At 45.7% G+C, this 23337-nt stretch overlaps 2 protein-coding genes across 2 annotated transcripts; one reads left to right on the top strand and one right to left on the bottom strand.

The window, feature by feature from the left end:
* Nucleotides 1-2297: 2297 nt before the first annotated feature.
* Nucleotides 2298-5760, bottom strand: dusp1 (dual specificity phosphatase 1). The gene is made up of 4 exons (XM_084469255.1): nucleotides 5057-5760; nucleotides 4632-4777; nucleotides 4279-4498; nucleotides 2298-3552 (listed from the first exon to the last, which is right to left on the bottom strand). Exons 1-4 carry the CDS (start codon nucleotides 5463-5465, stop codon nucleotides 3197-3199), a joined length of 1131 nt encoding a protein of 376 aa, XP_084325381.1. The 5' UTR covers nucleotides 5466-5760; the 3' UTR covers nucleotides 2298-3196.
* A 3285-nt stretch (nucleotides 5761-9045) lies between these two features.
* On the top strand, nucleotides 9046-23305 carry ergic1 (endoplasmic reticulum-golgi intermediate compartment 1). The gene is made up of 10 exons (XM_084469390.1): nucleotides 9046-9239; nucleotides 13721-13782; nucleotides 16157-16229; nucleotides 16877-16971; nucleotides 18703-18827; nucleotides 19064-19168; nucleotides 19539-19599; nucleotides 19920-20020; nucleotides 21086-21208; nucleotides 21836-23305. The coding sequence occupies exons 1-10, from the start codon at nucleotides 9220-9222 to the stop codon at nucleotides 21941-21943; spliced, it is 873 nt and encodes a 290-aa protein (XP_084325516.1). The 5' UTR covers nucleotides 9046-9219; the 3' UTR covers nucleotides 21944-23305.
* The last annotated feature ends 32 nt before the right edge of the window (nucleotides 23306-23337 follow it).

Genomic DNA, 23337 nt, shown 5'->3' with positions numbered 1-23337 from the left:
GGCGTAGGCCTACAACCTTAAAAATGTATTCCAGGCCTTTTATCAGAATCTGAATAGTTTTATTGGCCAAATATGCAGAACATAGTAGGAATTTGTCTTGACGTTCGAGTGCGTCGTGGCAGCCATGGACGGCGCCAACTATGCTTATGATGTCAACTCATTCAAAGGTGAATGTGTGTGTGCTTAGGCGAACAGAAACAGAAGTAATCAAATCAAATAAAAACAACAATGATGAACATTTAGTTGCTGTTGATGACCATTGACGTGGTTTTATAACGGATGTGTTCATTGAAACTGAAACGGCAACCGGAAGTTGCAAAGACATGCGTCATAGGCCCATGTGTGCCTTTTGGTTTTGTTTTGGCCGGGTTAGGAGTGTAAACTGTACCAACCATGGTGAAACAAGGCCACTACGCTTACATTTGACCTGGTCACCGTTTGTGTGTGTTACAATAACAATGAACAGACTAATGTGTGCAAAGGTGTGTATTGAGTGCTCTGTGTATTTTGATGTCCCACTTACCCATGAATAGTAGCATTGAAAGTGAAACTACATAATGAAATGGATTCCAGTCATCAAGGCAATGGCAATGATTCTTCTTTTCCTAAGTTTAACTCTTTTTTGTTTTGTTCCAATCAGAGTGTCAAAACTTGTAGGGGCTTTCCTCTGATTATCTTAGATGCATGCTATGTAAAGAACAACAGTATCCTATGAACTAAAATGAAAGTGGAACAATTGATTGTTTCTATACTGGAAAATTAGAGTCAGCACCCTATTATTAAATGTAACAGCTTGTTAAACCAAGATGGCACGCCAAACTAATATCCAGCACTCTATATTTAAATAAATGTCTTTCATTGTGAATTCAAGCAGTACAATCAATGATTTTCCGAGGATACACAGCCATAAATCTGTCGTATGGACCATGGTATCAAATGGTCTCACTATTCAACTTAAGCGCTGTTGTCTGACTGGGCCTTGTCACTGATTTATCAGAGCTTTCCCTCCAGAACAGAGCAGCATTAAAAGGGAAGGACTTATTTTACACATGCATAGAGACACAACCCCCACCACAACACACACAAACACAAACACAGCCAGCCAACCTCAGCCCAACAGGAAGTCTCGAGAACACAAAGACGTGTGATTATGGGGGAAGAGGTCTGCGGTGAGGTTGGGGTGGGGTGGGGTGGGGGTGGGGGGATGTGTAGGGGGGAGGGGAGCAGCACATGTCACCAAAATCACAGCTTGGGCCAGCAGTGCTGTGAAGATAATGAATGAACAGACCCATTGTTTGGCGGCCATGTTTGGCTGGAGGGGCCACAGATTTGCATTGTTTTAAGATAAGACCTGCTGGATAAGCTTATTAAAAGGATGTATCATTTACTCTCCACTCATTTTTATCATGGGATATCATGATGATTCTAATATTAGATCGCCCGACGGGGGAAAATCCATTACCACATCCATACCATGAGGGTGTTTATAGCTGACCTATGGCAAGTGGAAATCCTCCTCTCTTTCCCTCACGCTTTTTTTTTTCCGTTCTCACACCCAGCCTAAGGGGGTCAAAGCCAATGTTTGGCTAATTTGCAACCCAAACATATTTTTTTTCCCTTTCAGGGTCGTTTCCGTCGCCATCCCTCATTGGTCGGCAAGGCAGGGGGACACCAGGCTGGCGCTTGCTGACTGATCCCCTGAATGCTCTTTGGTTGTCACACTTTTCCCAAACGCCTTGCAGCTGCCCCTATTGTGGAGGGAGGGGCTCCTTGGCTTATTCTTTAGGCCTCCTGCTGTTACCCCAGACCGACAAGCAGGGCGTGTGCACCACACAATGGCAGACACTATGACATCATGCCCGTCTTCTGTGAGCAGGATCCTGATGCATTCTCTGATATACGGAGAGGGAAAGAGTGAATTCCGTTGCATGGAGTGTCCATAGGGGATTACAAAGGCCCCCCCGGACAAGCCTTTATTGGGGCCATTTATTTGTCTCGATTGTTTTTCATGCAAGTGACATGTGGTCATTTTAATGTATGTGTGAACCAGGGGTATAGTTAGCTAGATTGGGGATGTACCTATGAGGATAGAAAGCTACTAGTTGTAGTGCTAATGAAATATATTGCCCTGACTTCTACATCATTTCAAATCATTCAAATTTTGTTTAAGAGCAGTTGTGAGGATCAAAATGTTAAAATACATTATTACCCTTTCAACGTTTCAGGATGTATTTTAGATGTACGATGTACAACTACTCAATATCAATCTAGTAATAGAACACACAAGTTCTCAGAAGTAGAAAAAGGCAAATTGGTATTTATTCAATGGTATCAAAACAACACTTAACAAACATATGCAAAAATAGATATAAGAGAAATATATTACTTTACTTCAATAAATAAGTCAAAAGCACAGTGAGTATTATTGTGGCCCCACTGTGGTAATGTTAAGGGGGTAAGTCTTTGTCCCAGAGCTGTGGTACACAGTAAAGAAACATGAGGTAATAAACGGTTACTTCCTCCCAAGTGTGAGGATCGTCAGGGTTTCATTATGTTTACAATGTCCATTTTTTGCACGTCAATTGGCAACACTTTCAACCTGAACTGTTAAAGTAATGGAGATACATTCAAATGGAGAAGTGACTTCCAAATAGGTGTCTGTAGTTTGGCCATTTTCTTTCTTATATAATGCTTCCTTTAACCAGCACAGGAAGCACAAAAGGCAAACCACAACATATTAAACATTCCTGAGTCAATAGTGAATCTAGCAACTTTAAGGCCTTGCCATTCTGTACGAAGAATAGAAATGATTATCAAAAAGCGATCCACCTTATTTCTTTGAATACAAAAAGACAAAGGAAATAATTGTATCCACTTCCTATACAGGAATACTCTCAATTGTATCATCAACCATGCCATGTGACCTATATTGCTCAATATTGCCACAGCTATGGGTAACGTTTACATGCTCACAGGATGAACAAAATACTGATAAATTGGTATCTTCAACTTGAAATAATGGGACGTTTGGCGCCTACGGTCAATGTCCACAGAAAAACCCGCGGGGCACCGACTTTGAAACTCTCAGAGTCCAGCGATACCACCGCGGTGGTTTTACATTACGACCCCTGTAGCTCTCAGAGCTAGAGAGTCAATAGAGGGGCCGCAGAACGCAGGGGGTTTGGGGGGGGGGCCCTCAGCAGCTCGGCGAGGTGGTGATGGGGCTGTGGAGGAAGGAGAGCTGGCCGGCCGACGAGTGCACAGGGATGGACACGGGGAAGTTGAACACCGTGCCGCTCTTGCCGACGGCCGGGCTGCTGGCCTCTGAGGAGCAGGTGGACGACGCCAAGACCTGCGACTCGAACTGCAGCAGCTGACCCATGAAGCTGAAGTTGGGGGAGATGATGCTTCGCCGCTGCTTGACAAACTCAAAGGCCTCGTCCAGCTTGACCCGGTTGGTGCGCATGAGGTAGGCGAGGCAGATGGTGGCCGAGCGGGAGATGCCCGCCTGGCAGTGGACGAACACGCGGCCGTTGCTCTTCTTCACGGAGTCTGCAAGGAGCAGGAGGAGGATGGGATTAGTGTCACGCAGTGGCACAGTTATAAAACATTGCCTTCATATCCCGCAGGCGCCAGAGGCAAGCATTAAGAAAAGAAACTGTCAACACTGGCAACACTTTCTGTTGCTATTCAAATTCAAAAAAAGGCCACTGTAGTCTAATGGTCGCATCTCATTAACACACAGGAAAGGCAGTTAGCAAGGGGGCATGGGGAGTGAGCTTGTGGGGGCTATTCCCCATGGAGGTGGTCTGAATGGACAATGGGGGTGGGGTGAATCCCCTGCTGGGCATATTGGTCTTGGAGGAAGGCTGGCCGCGAGTGTGGAGAAACTGCCTTTTGTCTCACCAGAACAAAGGAGGCGCAGAGTGAGCCATTCAAGCCCAAGCAGCCAACCCACCGCCAAAGAAAAGTGGATGGAGGCCGCTGCCTCCCAGTTCTACATGAACAAGGGGGTATGTCCTCAACTGAGGCTTCGAGGGGGGGGGGGGTTGGGTGATGATGTAACCACCCTTATGTTTAAAACGGGGAGTCTATGTGGAACAGCTGGTCGGTTTTGGAGGGAACTTTTTCTACACTTTAATCCAGGCTCATTGAATGCATAGGGTGAGGGACAGAGAAGGGGGGGTGGGGGAGGCCGTTGGAGAGTACGCTGTCAACTGACCTCCTGGGAACAGTTTGGGTCGATTCATAAAATAATGTACGGTGCAATAGTCTTACCGATAAACTCGATCGCCTCGTTGAACCAGGAACTGATGTCGGCTTTGTGGTTGTCCTCCACGGGGATGCTCTTGTACAGGAAGGAGTCTTCAAAGTGGTTGGGACAGTTGGCCGAAACGTTGATGAGAGCAGTAATACCCAGCATGTCCAGCATGTCTTTCCTGGAGGCATGGTACGCACTGCCAAGGTACAGGAAGGGCAAAATCTCCACTGGACCACCCTGGAGAGACAACGGAAAAACAACAACAAACAAAAGTCAAGCACTGCAATACTAAGACGGTACACGTTACAACGCAGACAGGATGCACGGGGATTTTTAGGGGAATTTTTTTTGCCAATAATAAAACACAAACCTGGTCATAGAGAGGCGTGCTGCACGGACTGCAGCCAGGGTCTGCGCTTTGGGGATGGGTGGCACTCAGTGGCAAACTGAGACCCTGGGGTGGTGAAGGCTTGGAGCACATCTCCGGGTACTCAGAGGAAAACGTTTCAAAGCCACCTAGATCAGAAAATAGACAAGAGGGTTAGATTTCCGACACGGCCATTGACATTTTAATATCCTGTTCTAAACAAGTCACAACAGCCCACTGGGCTATTTCGGCCCGCTGTTTATTTCACAGTAGGACACCAGCTGTTGCGATGACAGCTGGGGTCCACATTTGTTGTGTCGTTGTTAGGATACGACACCAACAGTGGACAGGTCAACATGAAGTAATAAATGTCCAAAGGGATTGGAAAACAGTTATGATTTATCTGTTACTGTTTTAAACGCCCGTACCTTTAAGCATGAACACACTGGCGCCACAGGGGTCACGGCACAGGGCGGTCACAGCGAGCATCAGGGTCCCGTCTTTCTTCACTTGGCCGAAGTCCAAACTGCGATCGTCGAGGAACACCACAGAGTCGTACTCCCCAGAGAGAAGCCGGCTGCGTGTGTCCTCGTTGGGGACGATGTGCTCCAGTCCCAGGCCACCACGGGCTCTCCGGCGCACAATGGTGCTAAAGCGGACGTTGGACGAGCCGGGTATGTGCGACGAGTTGAAGGAGAAGAACGATCTGCAGTCCAGGACCAGGCAGCCGGAGTCGTCGCCCTCCAGCAAGTCGCGTAGAGACGCACAGTGGATGCTGGGGACCTCCATTATGACCATAGTAGGACGTCGGCCAAAAAAAGTTAAATCCAAATACATAAAAAGTGTAGTAAGTGAGCGCTACTTGAACACACCGACTGAAAAGTGTGTTATTTGGTTCGCCTGTTCGGACCTTTTTCCGGATGACGCTCAAATTGAAAAAAAATAGTACTTGTTTATCAAATGCAGTTTGATAAACCGATGTGGAAAAACAAGCGCGTCTCTTTTTGGTGTATCCGAATGTTGTTGTATAAATGTGTAAATATATCCTTGTTCAGAGGTTGATTCTATCAAACGGAGAGCTTGAAAGGGGCTTATATACCTCCTCCGCCGCCTGAGAGTGAAAAAGCGCTGACGTCAAGGGCCCGCCCCTCTTGGCATGCTGCCTGCTTCACACGTCATTGTGTAATGAGCGGCCATGCCCCGCGAGGAAAGACACAATTTGGGGACATTATTCAGTTTCAATATAATAATTAACGTTTTTTTTTGGTTGTACACTTTAATATATACCTATATTGTATTTACTTAAATTATACTACGTTTTTTAAGTGCCCTTTTTCCAATTATACTAATATTATTATGATGATTCTGATTATAATTAATATTACTCTGATTCGTGTTCATTATTATTGTCATCATCATCATTATTATTATTACTTTCATTATTATAAAAACTACTATTATAAGTATTATAATTAGTAGCCTATTATAAGTAGTAGTGGTGTTTTTATTGGGAAAAACTGTTAACCTCTGAACGTGGGATAATTGAATTCAGTGTTACATTAAAAACAGACCAGAAGCTGTCATCTGATATTCATTACAGAGCCGTTGCGTTGTATTTGTCAGCATATAAGGAATTTTGCAAATTTTCCATGATGTTGTTGTTTAATTCGATTTTTATTTTGCCTCTTCAACTGAGAGTTGACAAATAACAAGATAATAAGCAAATACCTGACATGGGGGCCATAAAAGTTTATTCTTTGTTTTTATTAGTCCGAGGTACATAAGGTTCAATGCCCCGTGAGCAAAGGCTCACCATAAAAGTTAATCACTGTATAGAAATCTGAAGTCCAGTAAATTTCCACACGCTGGAAACCAAAAGGCAGTCTTACAGGAAGACAACAGCAGATGGGGATCTCTTGAATATCGGTAAAGAAGACAGAAACAGAGAGAGAGAGAGAGAAAAAAAAAAACTAAACCAAACCATAATCACTATCGGACATCCTTTTTTTTTCACTGCATGCTTTGCTGACTCAGATGGGTTGTTGTTGCTTAGGCCTATAGGGAACAAACACACGCGTGAGGGCACCAGTGCAATGTTTGGGAGTGTTTCTCAAACCCTCACCGCAACGACGCACCACACGTTTGTTTTGTTTTTGTAACTTATGTTTCTAGTGGGTTGACCTAGATTGACCATACAACGACATTGTTTTGCGCTAGTAAATGTCTTTGATGAATTGCATTGTTGGCTTTTTTTTGCAAAGGTAACTTCAATTCAGTTTCTTAATTTCCCCTTTGGTCAATCATAATCACTTAGAAAATGAATGAAAGCAGATGTAATCTGGAAACAACACCACCATTGCCAAGCCAATAAAGTTATATTGTATCATTTGTGTCTGCCATAAAAAGGCCTGGATCTTGCGTCGGAAGATGTTGTTGACATATATAGGCCATGACATCGTTCTCACCCCATTGTAAAATGGACGAGAAAAGGGGGCAAGTGGGGAATGGGGGAACTCTATGTGGGGGTTCACATCCTTAAAGACTAAGCTCTATGTTTCCTCAGGGTCAAGGGTGAGAGGAAAGGCAAGTGTGAGGAAGGAAGAGAGGGAGACTTCAGGACAGGGGGTGGGCTGTGAACAAGGAAACGAAGGCCGTAGCAGTGTGTTGCCAGAACTCCACAGCCTGTTTGAACCTCACACTCCAGTGAGATGAGTCAACTGTAAAATGCCACAGGCCAGGAATGTTAAAAGAGGTAGAGAGAGAGAGAGAGAGAGAGAGAGAGAGAGAGAGAGAGAGAGAGAGAGAGAGAGTGTGTGTTGGGGGGTGGTCTCCGAAAACAAGCTGTACCCAAACATTATGTTCTCAGAGTGATTGTTTTCCCCTTAGTGATGCATCCATGAGCTGGACATGACGCTTCATTTCAACATGATGACGTCAGGAACACACCCCGGTGAAGCAGCAAGCAAAGACAAGGAAAAAATTGCAAAATGTGAAGCAATAACGTTCAAAGGAGGTGTCACGTTCAGTTGCCTTGTTGGGTTGTACTTTAAAGTCAAAATGTTTTAAGGTAATGCGTGTCTACAGAAAGCCTGTTTCTTATTGAACTCATATGCATACATTTAAAGAAGCATGTGATTTGGGGGTATTTACAAATGTGCTGACGTCTGTCTCCTGGTGACCTCAAGTTGTGTTATATTATAATATTTTTCGATGTCAATCATTCTAGGCAGCGTCACACTGGTGTGCTCCGTACAGAAAGAGAAGTGAAATAGAGAAGCTTGGTGAGGCATTTCCTGTGTTTTGGATCTCATCACTTGCTGTAAACACCGTGTGTTTACTGTCATAGACGCCGCAGGAAACAGATGAGTCTGCATTGGGAAACCACTTTTTACCAAACTGCTGAACAAATGCACCATCCCCCAATAAATGTACATGTACTATACATGACCATACATGCCGGAAACTCAAAATCCCCATCACAGTATTAAGTATCTATTTTGCCTTTTCTGTAGGATGTGTCAACATCACATGCTAGCAGGGAGGGGAATGTGTCACCTCTTGTTGAAAGAAGCTACAACTTATGGTCTGTTAATGATTTGTTTGTTGAAGGAAATCATCTGTTTGAATTCAATGTCACTCACTGCATGTTGAGTGACTGAACTTGTAGAACTTCAAAAGGAATTCCAGCCCCAAGCAACAATCAATGTATAAATAATCCTATAAATGACACATATCCACACAAACAAACAACTGTATAAGTCCCCTCCCCAACTCTGAGGATAAACCTCAGTTGAATACATAAAGCCCTCGAAAAGAGTGTGGTGTGTTTTGTAACCTCAGTGGTTGAAACCTTATGGATTGCCCCAAGGTTTCACAGTTTACACAAATCCCAGAATCACTTTTGGTTGAGACGCAAGGGAGTCCCATTGGGTGTTAGGAAATACATGGTCACTATCATTAAATAGACAACTGGGTCCTGCAGGACATGCTATTGGGCCCATTCTGGTTGTAATCACTGTATGTAAAGGCTATTTATTTTTAATTTCCTCAAATGTAGTTTTCATGCCATCATTACAGATAGCTGCTGAAAAAAAAGTAGGCTAAAACATATTCAGGATCATGTAGATGTATCATAATATATGGTCCTGAATAGAATGTGTGTATATATATGTGTGTGTTTATGATTGCGTGTGTGTGTGTGTGTGTGTGTGTGTGTGTGTGTGTGTGTGTGTGTGTGTGTGTGTGTGTGTGTGTGTGTGTGTGTGTGTGTGTGTGTGTGTGTGTGTGTGTCTAAAAAAGGTTTAGAAAAAAGTACAAATATTATTATCGCAGCCAAATCCTTTTCTGGATTGTTAAGGAGTTTGACTTAAAAATAAAAAAAGTGACTGAAGTTCAAACATCGGATTGAAAGAAAAAGAATCCCCCTTTACAGGAAGTCGTCGGAAACCTCTGGCCCAATCAGATTTTGCAAAGCGTCCTAAACCGACGTCATCCCGGTAACGGTGAACAACCGGTGGAATTGGGAAGAGATCCGTGTGTGCCGCTAACTATATTTCGCTCCATAGTCTCCTCTGTCAAACTCAAATACATCATGCCTTTCGATGTTAGGAGGTGAGTATCGATACATTTAATAGGAACCCGAACTGACACTTGTAATCTGTACTCTGTGTGCATCGCTGAATGAATTCCTCGCAGACTGTGAGTCAAAACCCCGAGCCAAACTTAGAGCAGTGTCTCTCAACTAGCCTTGAACTTATACATTGTTTCATTTTTTTATCGAGTTAAACCCCCTTCGATAAAGGGTTGGAGCTCCATGGTTGAAGTATTCCGGTAAAGTTACTAATCCCTGTATTGGATTCGATTGTGCGCCTTTAGTGATCCTACATTTGCATACTTTTCATACTCGCATATATAGCCTACATCTGGGACAGTAAGCTTTTTCTAAAATGATTTTGAGTCAATCGATGGTAGATACATGTAATCGGCAACTTTTGTTAGTCATTTTCGCATGTAATGTAATTCCTTAAACTTGCCCCCGCCCAGTCAAACCATCGCTCCCATCCCAGAGATGCGTTGAACGCGTCATCATTTGTCAAAGATAAATGGGCAGTTGGCCTACTGATGAGATACAGGGACGCAATGAGTGGTTATCAACTGGTCCAACCTCAATGAACCTTAGTCATTATGTCCCCTCCAAAAGATAAAACATGTATTTACCAATATTGTAGTAATCAACCATGCTTTCATGTACTGTTAACACGTGGAGGAAACGAAAAGCTGCAATCATTTGGGCTAAACTGAATGAATGAGTAAGCCATTGGAACATGAATTAACATTGAAACATGAGTCAATTTATGTTCTTCTTTTTAAAAAGGTAAAGGTTTGGCATACCGGTATGCTCTGCGGCCCACTCAAAATACCCTCAACTAGTGGCTCTTGACCCAAAACACCAGTTGAGAATGATAATTTACAGTTCCTCTACTTTTTAAGCAGCTCAAAAATTCTCTCACACACACTTACAACTATATCAGAAATGTGTTAAGTCAAAGATGTTTTTTTGAAATATCAATGAAATCATGTAATGATAATGAATAATAATGAAATGATATCAGTGAAATATCAAATATCTACTAAGAATGCTTTGGAGTCTTATGTGCTTCCACACATAGGAGTCTACCAAAGCATTGTTGAGAATAATGTCAAGGTCTCATTCACTGAGATACAAAACACATTGTTTGGTCTGTCTGTTGCTTTAATCATAGTTTGTGACTCCCTGTCTGTCGATCTTTAAGCGTAATGAAAGAATCTATTTTGTTTAAAGGGATCTCAGAAGGAGCCTGAAATGTAAGTGGGTGTGTCACTCCCTCCCTTTGTCCACCGGACTTTGAACCGGTTGGTCTACTTACTAAGTGTATATTACGTGACGTGTGCAAGATAGCAGACACTTGGTCACGTTTGGTCACATCATTTTACCCCTGAAATGAGTCACTGATGTGTCTGCCTCTGCAAAAGAGAGGGGAAATTGTGTTTAGTTAATTTGTAGTTAGAGTGGTCAAGGACTAGGAGACATTACCGTGGGAACCTAAGTGTAGGAAATGCATCATGTGTCCCCAAATAGATCATGAACTACTACACACAAGCTCCCTGATTGCAACCAAGGTGTTCCAATTTGGATGAATCTAATGAAGGTTGTGTATTCTATCTTCAAAATGTAATAATTAGTCTCTATATAATTAGAGACTCTTTAGAGAGTATTATTTCACATAACTGGATTAATACTTTTTAACAATGGTCAAGATGTTGGCCTGCTTTTGTGTAGTTTTTATTTTGTATTTTATAAAGTAAATGAGCATGCCAGGATTTTGCATTTACCAGCAATATTTCTGTTTCTGAGCAGTACATGCCTTAAAGGGACACACCAAGATATCTGTAAATTGCCATTTGCCTGTCTTACCCATATTTATGTGGTTTAATTCCAAATTCAACATTGTGCCTCTAGAAGTGGAGTTCACTGCGTTAGCATTTGCTTTCCATTAGCCACTTCCATTGACTTGCAGAGTTACAGTGGCATAGTGCCTGTTAAATGTGAGGGGGACACACTTTTTATCAAAAGAGTCTTAATGTGTTCCAAATAGTCGCTCATTGCAGTAGTTCGTTTTAGATTGGTTGTTTGTCTGCAAACACACAGATCTCCCATCCTGTCAGCTGTGAATGTTTGTAGACAAACTTGTAGACAAAGAATCTTGTTGTGCTGTTACTGCCACTCGCTTTGAGAGAGCGACTATTCAGAACACATTGGCCATCTTTGGATAGTAGTTAAAAGTGTACTCCCCTCACATGATCAGGAGCTAGGCTACTGTAACTCTGCAAGTCAGTGGAAGCGGCTAACAGAAAGCAAATGCTAACCTAACAAAGTCCCCTTCTAGACACCACACCATGGGATTCGGAATTTAACCACTGTTCTGAATCTGGGCCAGACAAGCCAATATCTCAGCGTTTCCCTGTAACTTGTGCAAGCTCTCTGTAGTGCAGTCAGAGATGGTGTGAATCCTAGCTAGTTGCGTGAAGCTAATGCGATTGTAATAAACAGCCGACTCAAGCCAGCTCCAGCTTTATGGTTCGCTCCAGCACTGTTATGACTGGGCCGTCACGATTAGCCTCTGAACACAGACATTATCAACTATGGCTTTTGCTATCTTAAAAAACGACCGATTTAGAGAGATAACGAGGTGACAGTTGCTATCTCAGCATATCAGCCCAGCCGATCTAATACCACTAACGCTGTGATGCTTTATCATCACTGTATTCATGCTGACTCATTTGCACAAAGCACTCCCGGCGGCTGAGGTGACAGTTGCTGAAAAGCAGTCCCACTGCTTTCCATCGTTGGGCGTTACAGATAACATCCTCCTAACCCACAGTCCGCCCCCCCCCCCCCCCCGCCATCGACATAACTCTTCCCGGAAATGAGTGAACAAACACCCCAAAAAGAAGGAAGAGACAGAAACTATGCAAATCGCTGTCGTAGCGCCAGCTCAGCTTCAGACCCAGTTTCAGATTGAGAGTTTGTTTTATTACATCGTACAAGTTAAAGTACAGTAGAGTACAGTCCTGAGGCTTGGTTCCTCAGCAGTCACATAGTGGCAACAATGCGAGACGCCAGACGATGCATCTCAAATCGCTAGCCGTTATTTTGGGGGCATTGAGAACGGTGTTGCGTGAAAGGGGGTGGAGGAAGGAGACGGTTGCTCCTAACAATAGTTTAACAGGGAGGATGTTGTGGCGCTCTGGTTGTCTGGCATGGAAGGCCCCCCCCTCCTGCCCCCCTCTCTGTACTTCCCTTCACCACAGGGGTCTTCTGTGCCCCCACATCCTCTCTGGGCTGCCTTCCTGGCAAATTAGTTATCACACACACTCTCACACACAATCACACACACACACACACACACACACACACACACACACACACACACACACACACACACACACACACACACACACACACACACACACACACACACACACACACACACACACACAGTGGTTACGTTTTTGTTTATTGTGATGGATGGATGGGGCTCTGACCTGGGACTTGTGAATGAGAAGAGGGGGGGAGAAAGTGAGCAAGGTGAAACAGCGGGGATTGCGCCCCGAACAGGAAGCCCTGCCTCCCACTTCCTCCCCCTCCCTGCAATTGCGTCAGTTACGATTACTTCTCTGGCAACGCCTGTGGAAGAAAATGTGCACAGAAGTGAACGTTCAGGGTGGGAGGGACCAGCATGGGGGCGGTCCACCACACGAGTTTGGGGGTGAAAAAACGTTTGATACCCAAAAAGGGCAGGATGGAGTCGGCTCGGCGTCTGTGGACCCAAATAGTTCAACGCGAGTTAGGTTTAATTTGAGTTCCCGCCTTCCTTAAGTAGGCGAGTTTGGGTTTTCTTGATCTATCGGATTTTGGCTGGTTTGACCAAAGATATTTTAAATCGATCCAGATTCATGTTAAATCCAAGAGTAGAATTTGTTTGCAAAGTCCGACAACCGTTACATAACATACTTGCGTAACACCATATGATAAGTTCATGTCTGAATCTATTCACATCTATTTGCTGAAGTCTATTTGCATGTGACTGGTGTGTCTATCGTGACGTGTGTACACTGGTCTGTGCAGAGGTAACGTAGCTCACGTAGTCCACAGGCCGCAATCCAAATAAAAAAGTGTGTGTGTGTGTGTGTGTGTGTGTGTGTGTGTGTGTGTGTGTGTGTGTGTGTGTGTGTGTGTGTGTGTGTGTGTGTGTGTGTGTGTGTGTGTGTGTGTGTGTGTGTGTGTGTGTGTGTGTGTGTGTGTGTGTGTGTGTGTGTGTGTGTGTGTGTGTGTGTGTGTGCGCGCGAGCGAGCGCCGCAGCTGGCCGCCCGGGGCCCTGTTTGTAATGGCTTTCACCCAGAAATAACATTCCACATCTCTTCTGTAATATTGCACACTCTCATGGGTACAGCATGTACAAGTTTACTCAGAGAGCAACGTGTTTTTGTAAACTCACACGAAGTATGCCTTTCTCACTGTTTTTTCTTTCCCTTTTTCTTCCCTTTCACAGATTTGATGTCTATAGGAAAGTACCAAAAGACCTCACCCAACCCACATACACAGGAGCTTGCAGTAAGTCGCCAATGGGCTTCTGTTCATGAAATCATATTTGCATAAAATGTAATGGTAAGGAGGGGGGTTTACATTTTATTTTCATTTTCATTACTTCCAGATGTTATTGTTATGTACAGTTGTTATATGTATTACTGAATAGAGGCCAAACCTAAGTATTGCATTTCAATAAAAAACCCCACCAAAAAAATGGTGTTAATTTGATCAGCGAGTCCGTGTCTCCACACGTCTTCATACTCAAATGTGTACAGAGTGAGTGGTAGCCGTCAACAAAGGGAGTTTTTTGGTGCAACGACCTCTAAGCGAGGGGCGGGGTCGGCGGCTGTCATTTTTAAGTATTAACCTGTGCCAAGGGAAGGAGTACCCCAGGGCCATGAATCCTAAAACCCTTCTTGTCCTAACACAACCCTATAATATGGCAGGAATGTTCCAGAGCAACACTCACGCACACTCCTTTTGGGCCCGAGGCGAAACGACAACCCTGACGGCGTAATCCAAAAATGCGCTTTCTCGCTGATGTCATTGAATTTCCTGCTTGATGTCAGGAAGTCATCACGTAACAATTAGATTGACTTTTTATCCGCGGCGCGCTGAGATACGTACACACGTTCCATTTAGTATACTCAATGTTCCCTTCCAAACGTTTAGTATTTAGTAATGTTTTTTGTTCCTCTTCAGGAAATTGAATTTGCGCCATGAATTAGTTTTTCTTCTTTTATAAGCCAATGACTGTCAGCCAAGGGGAAATAAATGAGCTATTCTTGTAGGCCATTGTCGCCCTTCCTGTCTCGGTGAATTACGTCCCACTGTTATGTGGGAGGGGAGGGCACCGCAGCCGCGACGCAAGCAAGAAAAGAGAAAAATCACCAATATTGCGTTTCCAGGTTCCACATACAGCTTGGTCCCTTTCACAAAAGGTCAAATATTTAACCCTTTGGCCTTTTGTCCCGGATTAGGTCGGCATTCCAACACGTTTGTCAAGCGGTGTCTTGTTGTTATGTGCGTCATTTAAACAAAGTACATTTATGGCAAAAATAATAGTACTCCTACTACTAGCTTTTCTTTCATTATTCAAAAAAACGTTGAAAATAATAAATAAATAAAAATCTGTTCTTGTGTTGTAAGCCTCTGATGACTGATGACTATTATTACTGTTACGGGAAGTGCTATTGCACTATGCAGAACATCACCATCATCAGCGCAACTCTAAAAGCGTGTTTGTTTTTGGTTTCGCTCTGTTTCACCAATGAGTCAAGGGACACCTCATCCCCTTCAAACAGCAGACGCTGGAAGGTGGCAGTTTAACAACAGCACCTTGCGTGTGCGGCGGCGGCGGCGGCGTGCGCGTGGCCCTTGTTTTCGCGGGTCACGTGTCCTTTGGTGAACCTGAGCCGGTCTGCCGACGTGTCATCGTGGCACTCCCTCAGTGTTTGTACCGCGGTTAAACATTACCTTTCGATAAGCCCCGCTCAATCTGGGCCCACCGGTTGGCCAGGCCGCCACACCCTCTAACCACAGGGTCATGTGACTCATGATGATGCTCCCCTCTCCCCTCTCCCTGGTGGGGGTTATCTCGTTCAACGGGGTCACCTGCTGACGGCGGTTTTGACTCATCCCAGTCACTCATGCTTTTGTGTAACCGTGTCGCGGTTGCTCGAGTTTCGTGTGTCGTCGGGTCGAGTCTCGGCGTTCTCTTTGTGTCACGTGACGCGGAACGAGCCCCGGAGCTCCTCTCACTCTCGAGTCTTAAGACGTCGCGTCCGTCCCGGCTCAGTCCACAACAACAACAACAACGACAACAACAACCACCACCACCACACTGCTTATTATGCTCTGAGGTCCGGTGCTCTAAGATGCTGTCGTCATCGCCACCCTCCCTCCCTCCCTCCCTCCCTCCCTCCCTCCCTCCCTGGGCCATGTTGAGTCGACTCTGGCGCAGACGGTGTGTGTACGGGCTGCTTCTGGGTCGACGTAATTTGCGAGAGTTTTGTGTCAAGAGGAAACCCAAAATGGTGTGTTTGTGGAGCGCACTCGACATGACCTCACTCTCCTCAGAGGAGATGTGTTGTAATGGCTGCCCCCGCCGGGCTGGCGTTAACGTTCATCGCCGAAAAGGAAGGGCTTTAAAGGGCCAAACGGCCTTTATAAGCACCCATAAAAACCACGGGCCATTTGGAGACGCTTTTTTAACAGCCTGGCTGTGATGTCATTTATTGACTTCACCAGATAAGGTCATTCTTGCCCTAATGTTTTATTTTCTTTGGGATGCCGTTAAACGCAGATAATGGGTCACGGGTTTAAAAAAAAAAAGTTATTTTTGTTTGTTTGTTGTTGTGTCTTTTAAGTTGAAATCGTCTGTGTCTTGTCTCTACAGTATCCATCCTCTGCTGCGTGTTCATGCTCTTCCTCTTCTTGTCTGAACTGACGGGCTTCATAGCCACTGAAATGTAGGTACACAGTCACACACATGTACACGTGTACGCACACACACACACACACACACACACGCACACACGTACACACACACACGTACACACACGTACACACACACACGTACACATATGTACACGCACGCACGCACACGCACGTACACACACACACACACACGTACACACATGTACGTACACACACAGACACACACATATGTACACACGCACACACACTCATTTCACCATGTCCTTAGCTCTTGTTCCGACGCGGCCAAAGGAGCGGTGATAAAGAGACACTATTGTCAATGTCCCTGTAATGACGTGCTCAGTGTCAGCCACAGTGTCCCAACCCACCAACGAGGTCAATTTTCTCACAGGAAATTGGCTTCGGTGTGCATGCGTCACCCTCTCTCTCTGTGTCTCCCTTGGCGGCGAGAGAAGGAGAGCTAGACTCGGCACTGGGAGTGACGGGCAGGATATTGCGTTAACGGGCGCCACTGCAACAAAGTACACTTTGTCACAGGACACCGCGTACCGTGGCGTGGTGACGCCCTTCCTTTCGCCAAAACGGAGGTGTCAAATGAAGTGCCTTGCTTTCCGTTTTTTGAAAAGTGCCGTCTCATCCTAACCCTTCTTCCCGTGTGGCCGTGCCGTTGTGTTGCCAGTGTCAATGAGCTGTACGTGGATGACCCCGACAAAAACAGTGGTGGGAAGATAGATGTGAGTTTAAACGTCAGTTTGCCAAACTTACACTGTGATTGTGAGTATACATACAGTATATACATATATATATATATTCATCCGTATACATCTTGATTCACACGTTCATTCTGTCCTCCCATGTGTGTTCTGTTTTTGCAAACCCCGAATGACACGGCCTCTATAAATGTTTTAGTGTTTCCTTGTTTTTTTTTTGTGTGTACCTTTTTGAGATATCCTTATCGCCCTCGTCTGATTATCTCACCCCTCTTCCTGTTGATTATTTACGGCGAGTTGGCAGAGGAAACGCATGTATCAAACCGTGTAATGCTCTGTTTGTGTTTAGCGGTCCTGCCTATGCTCGATTAGTGCCAACGCTGGGCTTGTAAACAACGTCTGTCCCTTATCTCTGGCCCAGTTTAAAGTTATTGAGTCTGGGAGAAGGGCGCCCTAATGCGCTTGACACAGAGCTGCCTCTTGCTGCCTCGTCCTGCCCGCTCCGTGATGTCAGACATGGGTTGGCCCGGTGAGCCATGCCATGAGAATCGTCACCCCCACCTATTTGCCTGCTATGACTCTCCTCAGAAAGTATGCCCCGAGTGGAAAAAAAAGAAAAAGCACACACACATGCATGCACCAATCTAGATTTGGACCAGAAATTGGAAAAGTTCATAAACGGCTGTGGAGTAAATTAGCCACAGATTGCGTGTGTGTGTGTGTGTGTGTTCTGACATCTCGTCCGCATGTGGCTGTGACGCCTGTGCTCAATAAATCTCCCCGAGGCCCAGATAGCTTCCTCTGCAGTCACTTGCCGCTGATCATTACAGGCTTCCCCCCCCCCCCCCGTCCATGCCTCCTAAATCGGACACTCAGATCCTCAGGGCTCTTTCCATCACGTATCTTCCGCTGCTCTTTCGTGGCGTTAGAGTTAATACCGCCCGATGACGGTGCTTCCATTTCAGCAGGCGAGAGGAAGAAATAAAGTGTTGATGTTCCATATTTACATGTCGTCTGAGCCCTCGGTGGGGGGGGGGGGGAGATGGGAGGGTGGTGTCTGTGTCTCGTCTGCCCCTGCGGATCTGCTTTCACCGGTGCTATTTTCGCTCCCGAGGCCCAGACTACTTCCACAGATCATTTGTCAGATAGCGCGCGGGGGGGGGGGGACGCTTGATTCGCGGGGGCATCATGGAAAGGGGAAGCGAGCGCCAGGCTTATAATAATTTCTTCTCCCAGGGATGTCTTCACGCGTGAGACGGCGCTAAGACGTCTTAATAAGGAAGGAGCATCGTCGGAGCAGGCCCTCCCGACGGTTTAAAAATATTCCTTCCACTTTTATTTCGTAGCGCAGCGTCTGGCCTGGGCGGGCGGGGGGGGGGAAGGGGTTTGCGGTCGTCTTAAATGTCAAAGGTCGTGGAGATGGATGACATGAGTCTCATCAGACCTCACTGATCGCGGTTGCCCTCTGTCCTAACAGTCATAGGAGAACCAGAGAGACGGACCAAGTCCGTCACTGTCATTTTTCCATCTGTCAAAATGTTTGAACCGATGCTGTGTTCCACAAACCGAGGCATTTTCCAAAACGTTACTTTGGTTGTTCTTGTTCTCTCTCTCTCTCTCTCTCTCTCTCTCTCTCTCTCTCTCTCTCTCTCTCTCTCTCTCTCTCTCTCTCTCTCTCTCTCTCTCTCTCTCTCTCTCTCTCTCTCTCTCTCTCTCTCTCTCTCTCTCTCCATTCTCTCTTTTTCTTTTCCTTCCTGTGACCCCCCCGCCCCCTCCCCTTGCCTTGCCGTCCCAGTGGTGGGGCTGGACATTCAGGATGAGATGGGTCGGCATGAGGTTGGCCTCATAGACAACTCCATGAAGATCCCTCTGAACCAGGGCTACGGCTGTCGCTTCGAGGGCGAGTTCACCATCAACAAAGTACAGTCGCACACACACCCACCTACCGTCCCTCTTTTTTCCAACGTTGAACTTGATCCGTCTGATCATTTCTCAGATATAGATGGATCTATTCATTCTGCAGAGAAACTGTATTCTGTTTAACTCTCAATGTGGAATCATTCATGCCCATCGGGATAATTAATATTCTAATCTACATCGGATACCTGTACCTTGCTCATCTTGTATTGTGTGTGTGTGTGTGTGTGTGCGTGCAGGTGCCAGGTAACTTCCATGTGTCCACGCACAGTGCCACAGCGCAGCCCCAGAGTCCTGACATGACCCACACCATCCACAAGCTGGCCTTCGGGGAAAAGCTACAGGTCTCTACCCCGCAGATACTGAGTCTGTGGTTTTAAAGCTTTTCTTTCTTCTTTTCACGCACGCACGCCAGCCCGTGACCTTTTAGTTTTACACACACGTAGTCCACAGGCGCACACACACACACACACACACACACACACACACACACACACACACACACACACACACACACACACACACATACACATACACACACACACACTATCATTATCAGTTCCTGCATCTCCTTTTTCTCAATGCACAAACACATGCGAAAGTACTTCAGACTCAGTCTGCTCTTTTAAGCAAATAAATCACACACACACGCGCTCTCTCTGTCTCTCGGTGATCTGGGAGAATGATTTCTGGTTCTGCGGTCTTGACCTGCAGGTATTAAAGGTGCAGGGTGCCTTCAACGCCCTAGGAGGAGCGGACCGCCTGGCCTCCAACCGTGAGTGCACACGCACCCACCCACGCACACTGTACTGCACACCCTATCCCGCCATCGGCACACGCTGCAGTGACGCAGCAGAGACAACCATCTTGTTGACGCGGGTCTGTTTGTTGTTGTTGCTGTTGTCTACGTTTCTGCCGGCACGACGTGGCGCGTGCACAAGACGCCTCGCGGTCTGAGCACTGACACTTGGATCACCCCTGTTCATGTTGAAAGCATTCCCGCCTCCCAGATGCCATTGGCAATTGGTGTATTCTGCAGAAGAAGAGATAATTGTATTCAGGTTTGTTGTGTGTGTGTTTTTGTTTTGTATACAGCTCTGGCCTCGCATGACTACATACTGAAGATCGTTCCCACAGTGTACGAAGACCTCTCTGGCAGGAAGAGGTTCTCGTACCAGTACACGGTAGCTAACAAGGTAGGTTCCTTTTTCTCGCGATTTATTTCGTTTTTTGGTTTCAGTTCCGACGAGGTAACCGATGGCGCCTGGGACTATGTTGTTTACGCGCCCCCGTCGCCGTGGCGGCCCCCAACATATGGCCCCACGGGTTGCCATGTCGGCCTAGCCGCTGACCTGGAAGAGAGGGCCCACGATGGCCCTGACTACTGGAAAGGCTCCCTTTGATTTGTCAACAAACCATAAAGCCTCTTCCAGGCACTGCCTTGACATTACAGCCTCAGGCGCCACGCTGTAACCAGGGTCTCCGGCCAGGGTCATGTCTGTAATCTATACCAGACACCAAACATGGGGATGTTTGGTGTCTGGGGACTCCTCTCCCGAAACGCATAACACGGAGACCTCTGTGTATGTTAGGGACAGCGATCAGCAGCGGCCTCGACGCGTGATATGAAAGCGACGTTTGTGTGCCGATTTGTTGCGTGACGAAAACCCAAAGTGTGCGATGTTATCTTTTGTGGTGTTTTGACGTTCCTTAAGATGACATTGAGGTTTCTGGTGTTGTTGCGTGTGGTTGTTTCTATGCATACCTCGTGTCTGCACGTCTTTGACGTATTTGATGCTGTCCGTTTGCGTGGCGTGTGTTGAATCGTGGGGATATGATGCCAGAAATATGGTGGTATTGTTTATGTTGATACCAGATCACACACACACACACACGAGGATGTTGTGCCAAGCTAACGCGCAACACATTGTATTAGTCTCCGACATTCAGTTAATAATAATGCGACTGACTTGCATGTGGTTTGCAATTCGGAGGCTAATCAATTGCAACACAAGAGCAGGAATTACATTTGGCTTTGATGAAGACTTCATTAGGCAACCTAAGACACAAGCAGAAATGACATTTGGCTTCGATGAAGGCGGCATTACGCAACGGGAACACATTAAAATAATTGTTTTCAACAAAGGCCCATCAACAATGATTGACTATACGAATTTGAAAGCGGTGTATGTTTTGACTGTATGAATATGAAAGCCGTGTGTGTTTCATGTCTTGGTTCTCCGTCCCCCCCCCCCTGGCAGGAGTACGTAGCCTACAGCCACACTGGCCGGATCATCCCGGCCATCTGGTTCCGATACGACCTGAGTCCCATCACAGTGAAATACACGGAGCGGAGACAGCCCCTGTATCGCTTCATCACCACCGTGAGTGATCCTTCCTGTGGCTCATAGTACAGCAATAACGCAACAATCGCAATAGCGCAACAAAAGGTGACCACCTCCCAAAGCACGCTTCAGGACCAAAGCCTACATCTGTCTACTATCTGCATAGTTTTCCCTCTCGTCACCGCGCGGTTTACGGCACATTCCAAGTTATGTTCGAGGGTCTGAACCTCATAAGGTCTCCGGCCTGAAGTAGCTTATTCAGAGGAGAGAAAATATGAATATTTCCCCCGGGCGATCACAGGGCCCAAGTGATCGTAAAGCCAGTGACGCCGTAGCCCGTCTTCACATGCTTCTCTCTTCATTTTTCTCCCTGATCTCTCCTCTTCATTATCAACCTCTCACGGATCTCCTGACCTACTCAGAGGATGACTGGTCTTATGGTATGCTGGTGATTCAGAGCTCTCTGCTGTCAGTTCACTGCGCTGTGTGGTAATGCGACGGCAACGGCAGTACTTACGTTGCGGTCGGAAACCAGTTTGTGTGGGTTTTTAAAGATATATGTCATCGCCTCCTTAAAACGTGACACCGCGGCGGAGACAATGAGTGAGGCAGGGGTGAGTCAGAGGTGTGGCCATTGTGTAACGCGCCGTCCCCGTTTCCTCCCAGATCTGTGCCATCATCGGAGGGACGTTCACCGTGGCCGGCATCATCGACTCCTGCATATTCACCGCCTCGGAGGCCATGAAGAAGGTCCAGATAGGGAAGATGTCCTGAGGTCAAGGGTCGACCTGCCATCACCGCCCTTCCCCTCGCCTCGACGGTCATCTTATTTATAATGGTCTCGGTGATTTATCCGATTGCTGCTCGAATAGGAAAAACTAAAAAGGAATCAGTCGCCTTGTTGAGAGAAATGGCTGACCAATGGATGAGTAGCTTGTAGTGATCCGTTAAACGCTGCACTTTGTCACCCACTCCCTCCCCCCCGTCCCCCCCGTCCGCCCCCCCGTCCCAAAACTCATGTATTTTTGCTATTTGGAAGCAGGCATCGGTACAAAGTATTGATCCTGTCCGCAAATAATGGTCAACTGAAGTATGTTCCCCTTTTTTCTACAACGGTTGCTAGATTTGAATCCCGGATGCCGTAGACTAAACTGGTCATGAAAGAAGACGAATGTATTCCATTGTTCCTGTGACTCTGATTTGCATGCCATTGCATTGGTAATGTACAGGTTCTTCCATCCAGGTTCTCAGTAGCTATACCAGTCATGGGCATTGAGGCATGTTGTGCTTTGTGTTAATATGTGAGTGGCTGTCACTTAAACCAGTTCCTTGTCTTACATTTCTATTTTAGTTACAAATATCTGATTTTCTGGATCAGCCCCCTGGTCACATTTTTACGTCGTTGATTTTGTTGTATTTTATTTACCTTCAGCTGTCCAATGTCATTATATGAAATAGGATAAAAGTTTACTCGTTTTAGTTTCCAACATAATCCAGTCCTCTTTAGTATTGGAAAAGATGGTTTATGTATTTCCTTTAGGACGCTTTTTACAAGTCTGCTTTCAAATGTACATTTTGGTTACGGGGTTTACCAGTCAAGATCTTTTTCTTTGGTTTGAATGTGTTGCATCCTTTTCTGTGCTTTTTTTTGTTGTTGCTCTTAGCTTCCTTCTACAGTTACTGACAAAAAAACACTACTTCTGAACAGATTTTCCTACTACTTGTCGAACATTTTGTGTTTTTTTTGTTCAGAATGTCAATAGTACCTGGTGACAGAGTAAAGGTAACGTTTGAAACCGCAGTGTCTCGGTCTCTTCCCTCGCGAGTTGCTCCTTGGTGTTCATCCATTGGGTTTGGGGCCCATGCCACGTGATGTGGTAGATAGGCAGAGATTGATTACTGCTGTAAACAATGATCCTGTTTTTTTCTGCTGAAAATATGTGGTCTTTTCTTACACTTGTGGAACGGTTGTTCTATGAGGTCCAGCTTTCAAAGGTAGTAAATACTTAAATGTCTTTTTATAATTTCTTAGACAGAATCTTTTGAGTATTTTACCAAATACTTCAAATACAAAAGCACTTCATTAACTAATGTGCCATGAGCAGAAAATGATTTGGGCACAAATAGCAATGCAGCCAATTCATTCAGGGTTTTCCACTCAGACTATA

The sequence above is a fragment of the Micromesistius poutassou genome, assembly GCF_964030765.1.
Source record: "Micromesistius poutassou genome assembly, chromosome: 6".
NCBI classification, from domain to species: Eukaryota; Metazoa; Chordata; class Actinopteri; order Gadiformes; family Gadidae; genus Micromesistius; species Micromesistius poutassou.
The sequence above is the reverse complement of the archived record's forward strand: the minus strand, read 5'-3'. Positions and strand labels throughout refer to the sequence as shown.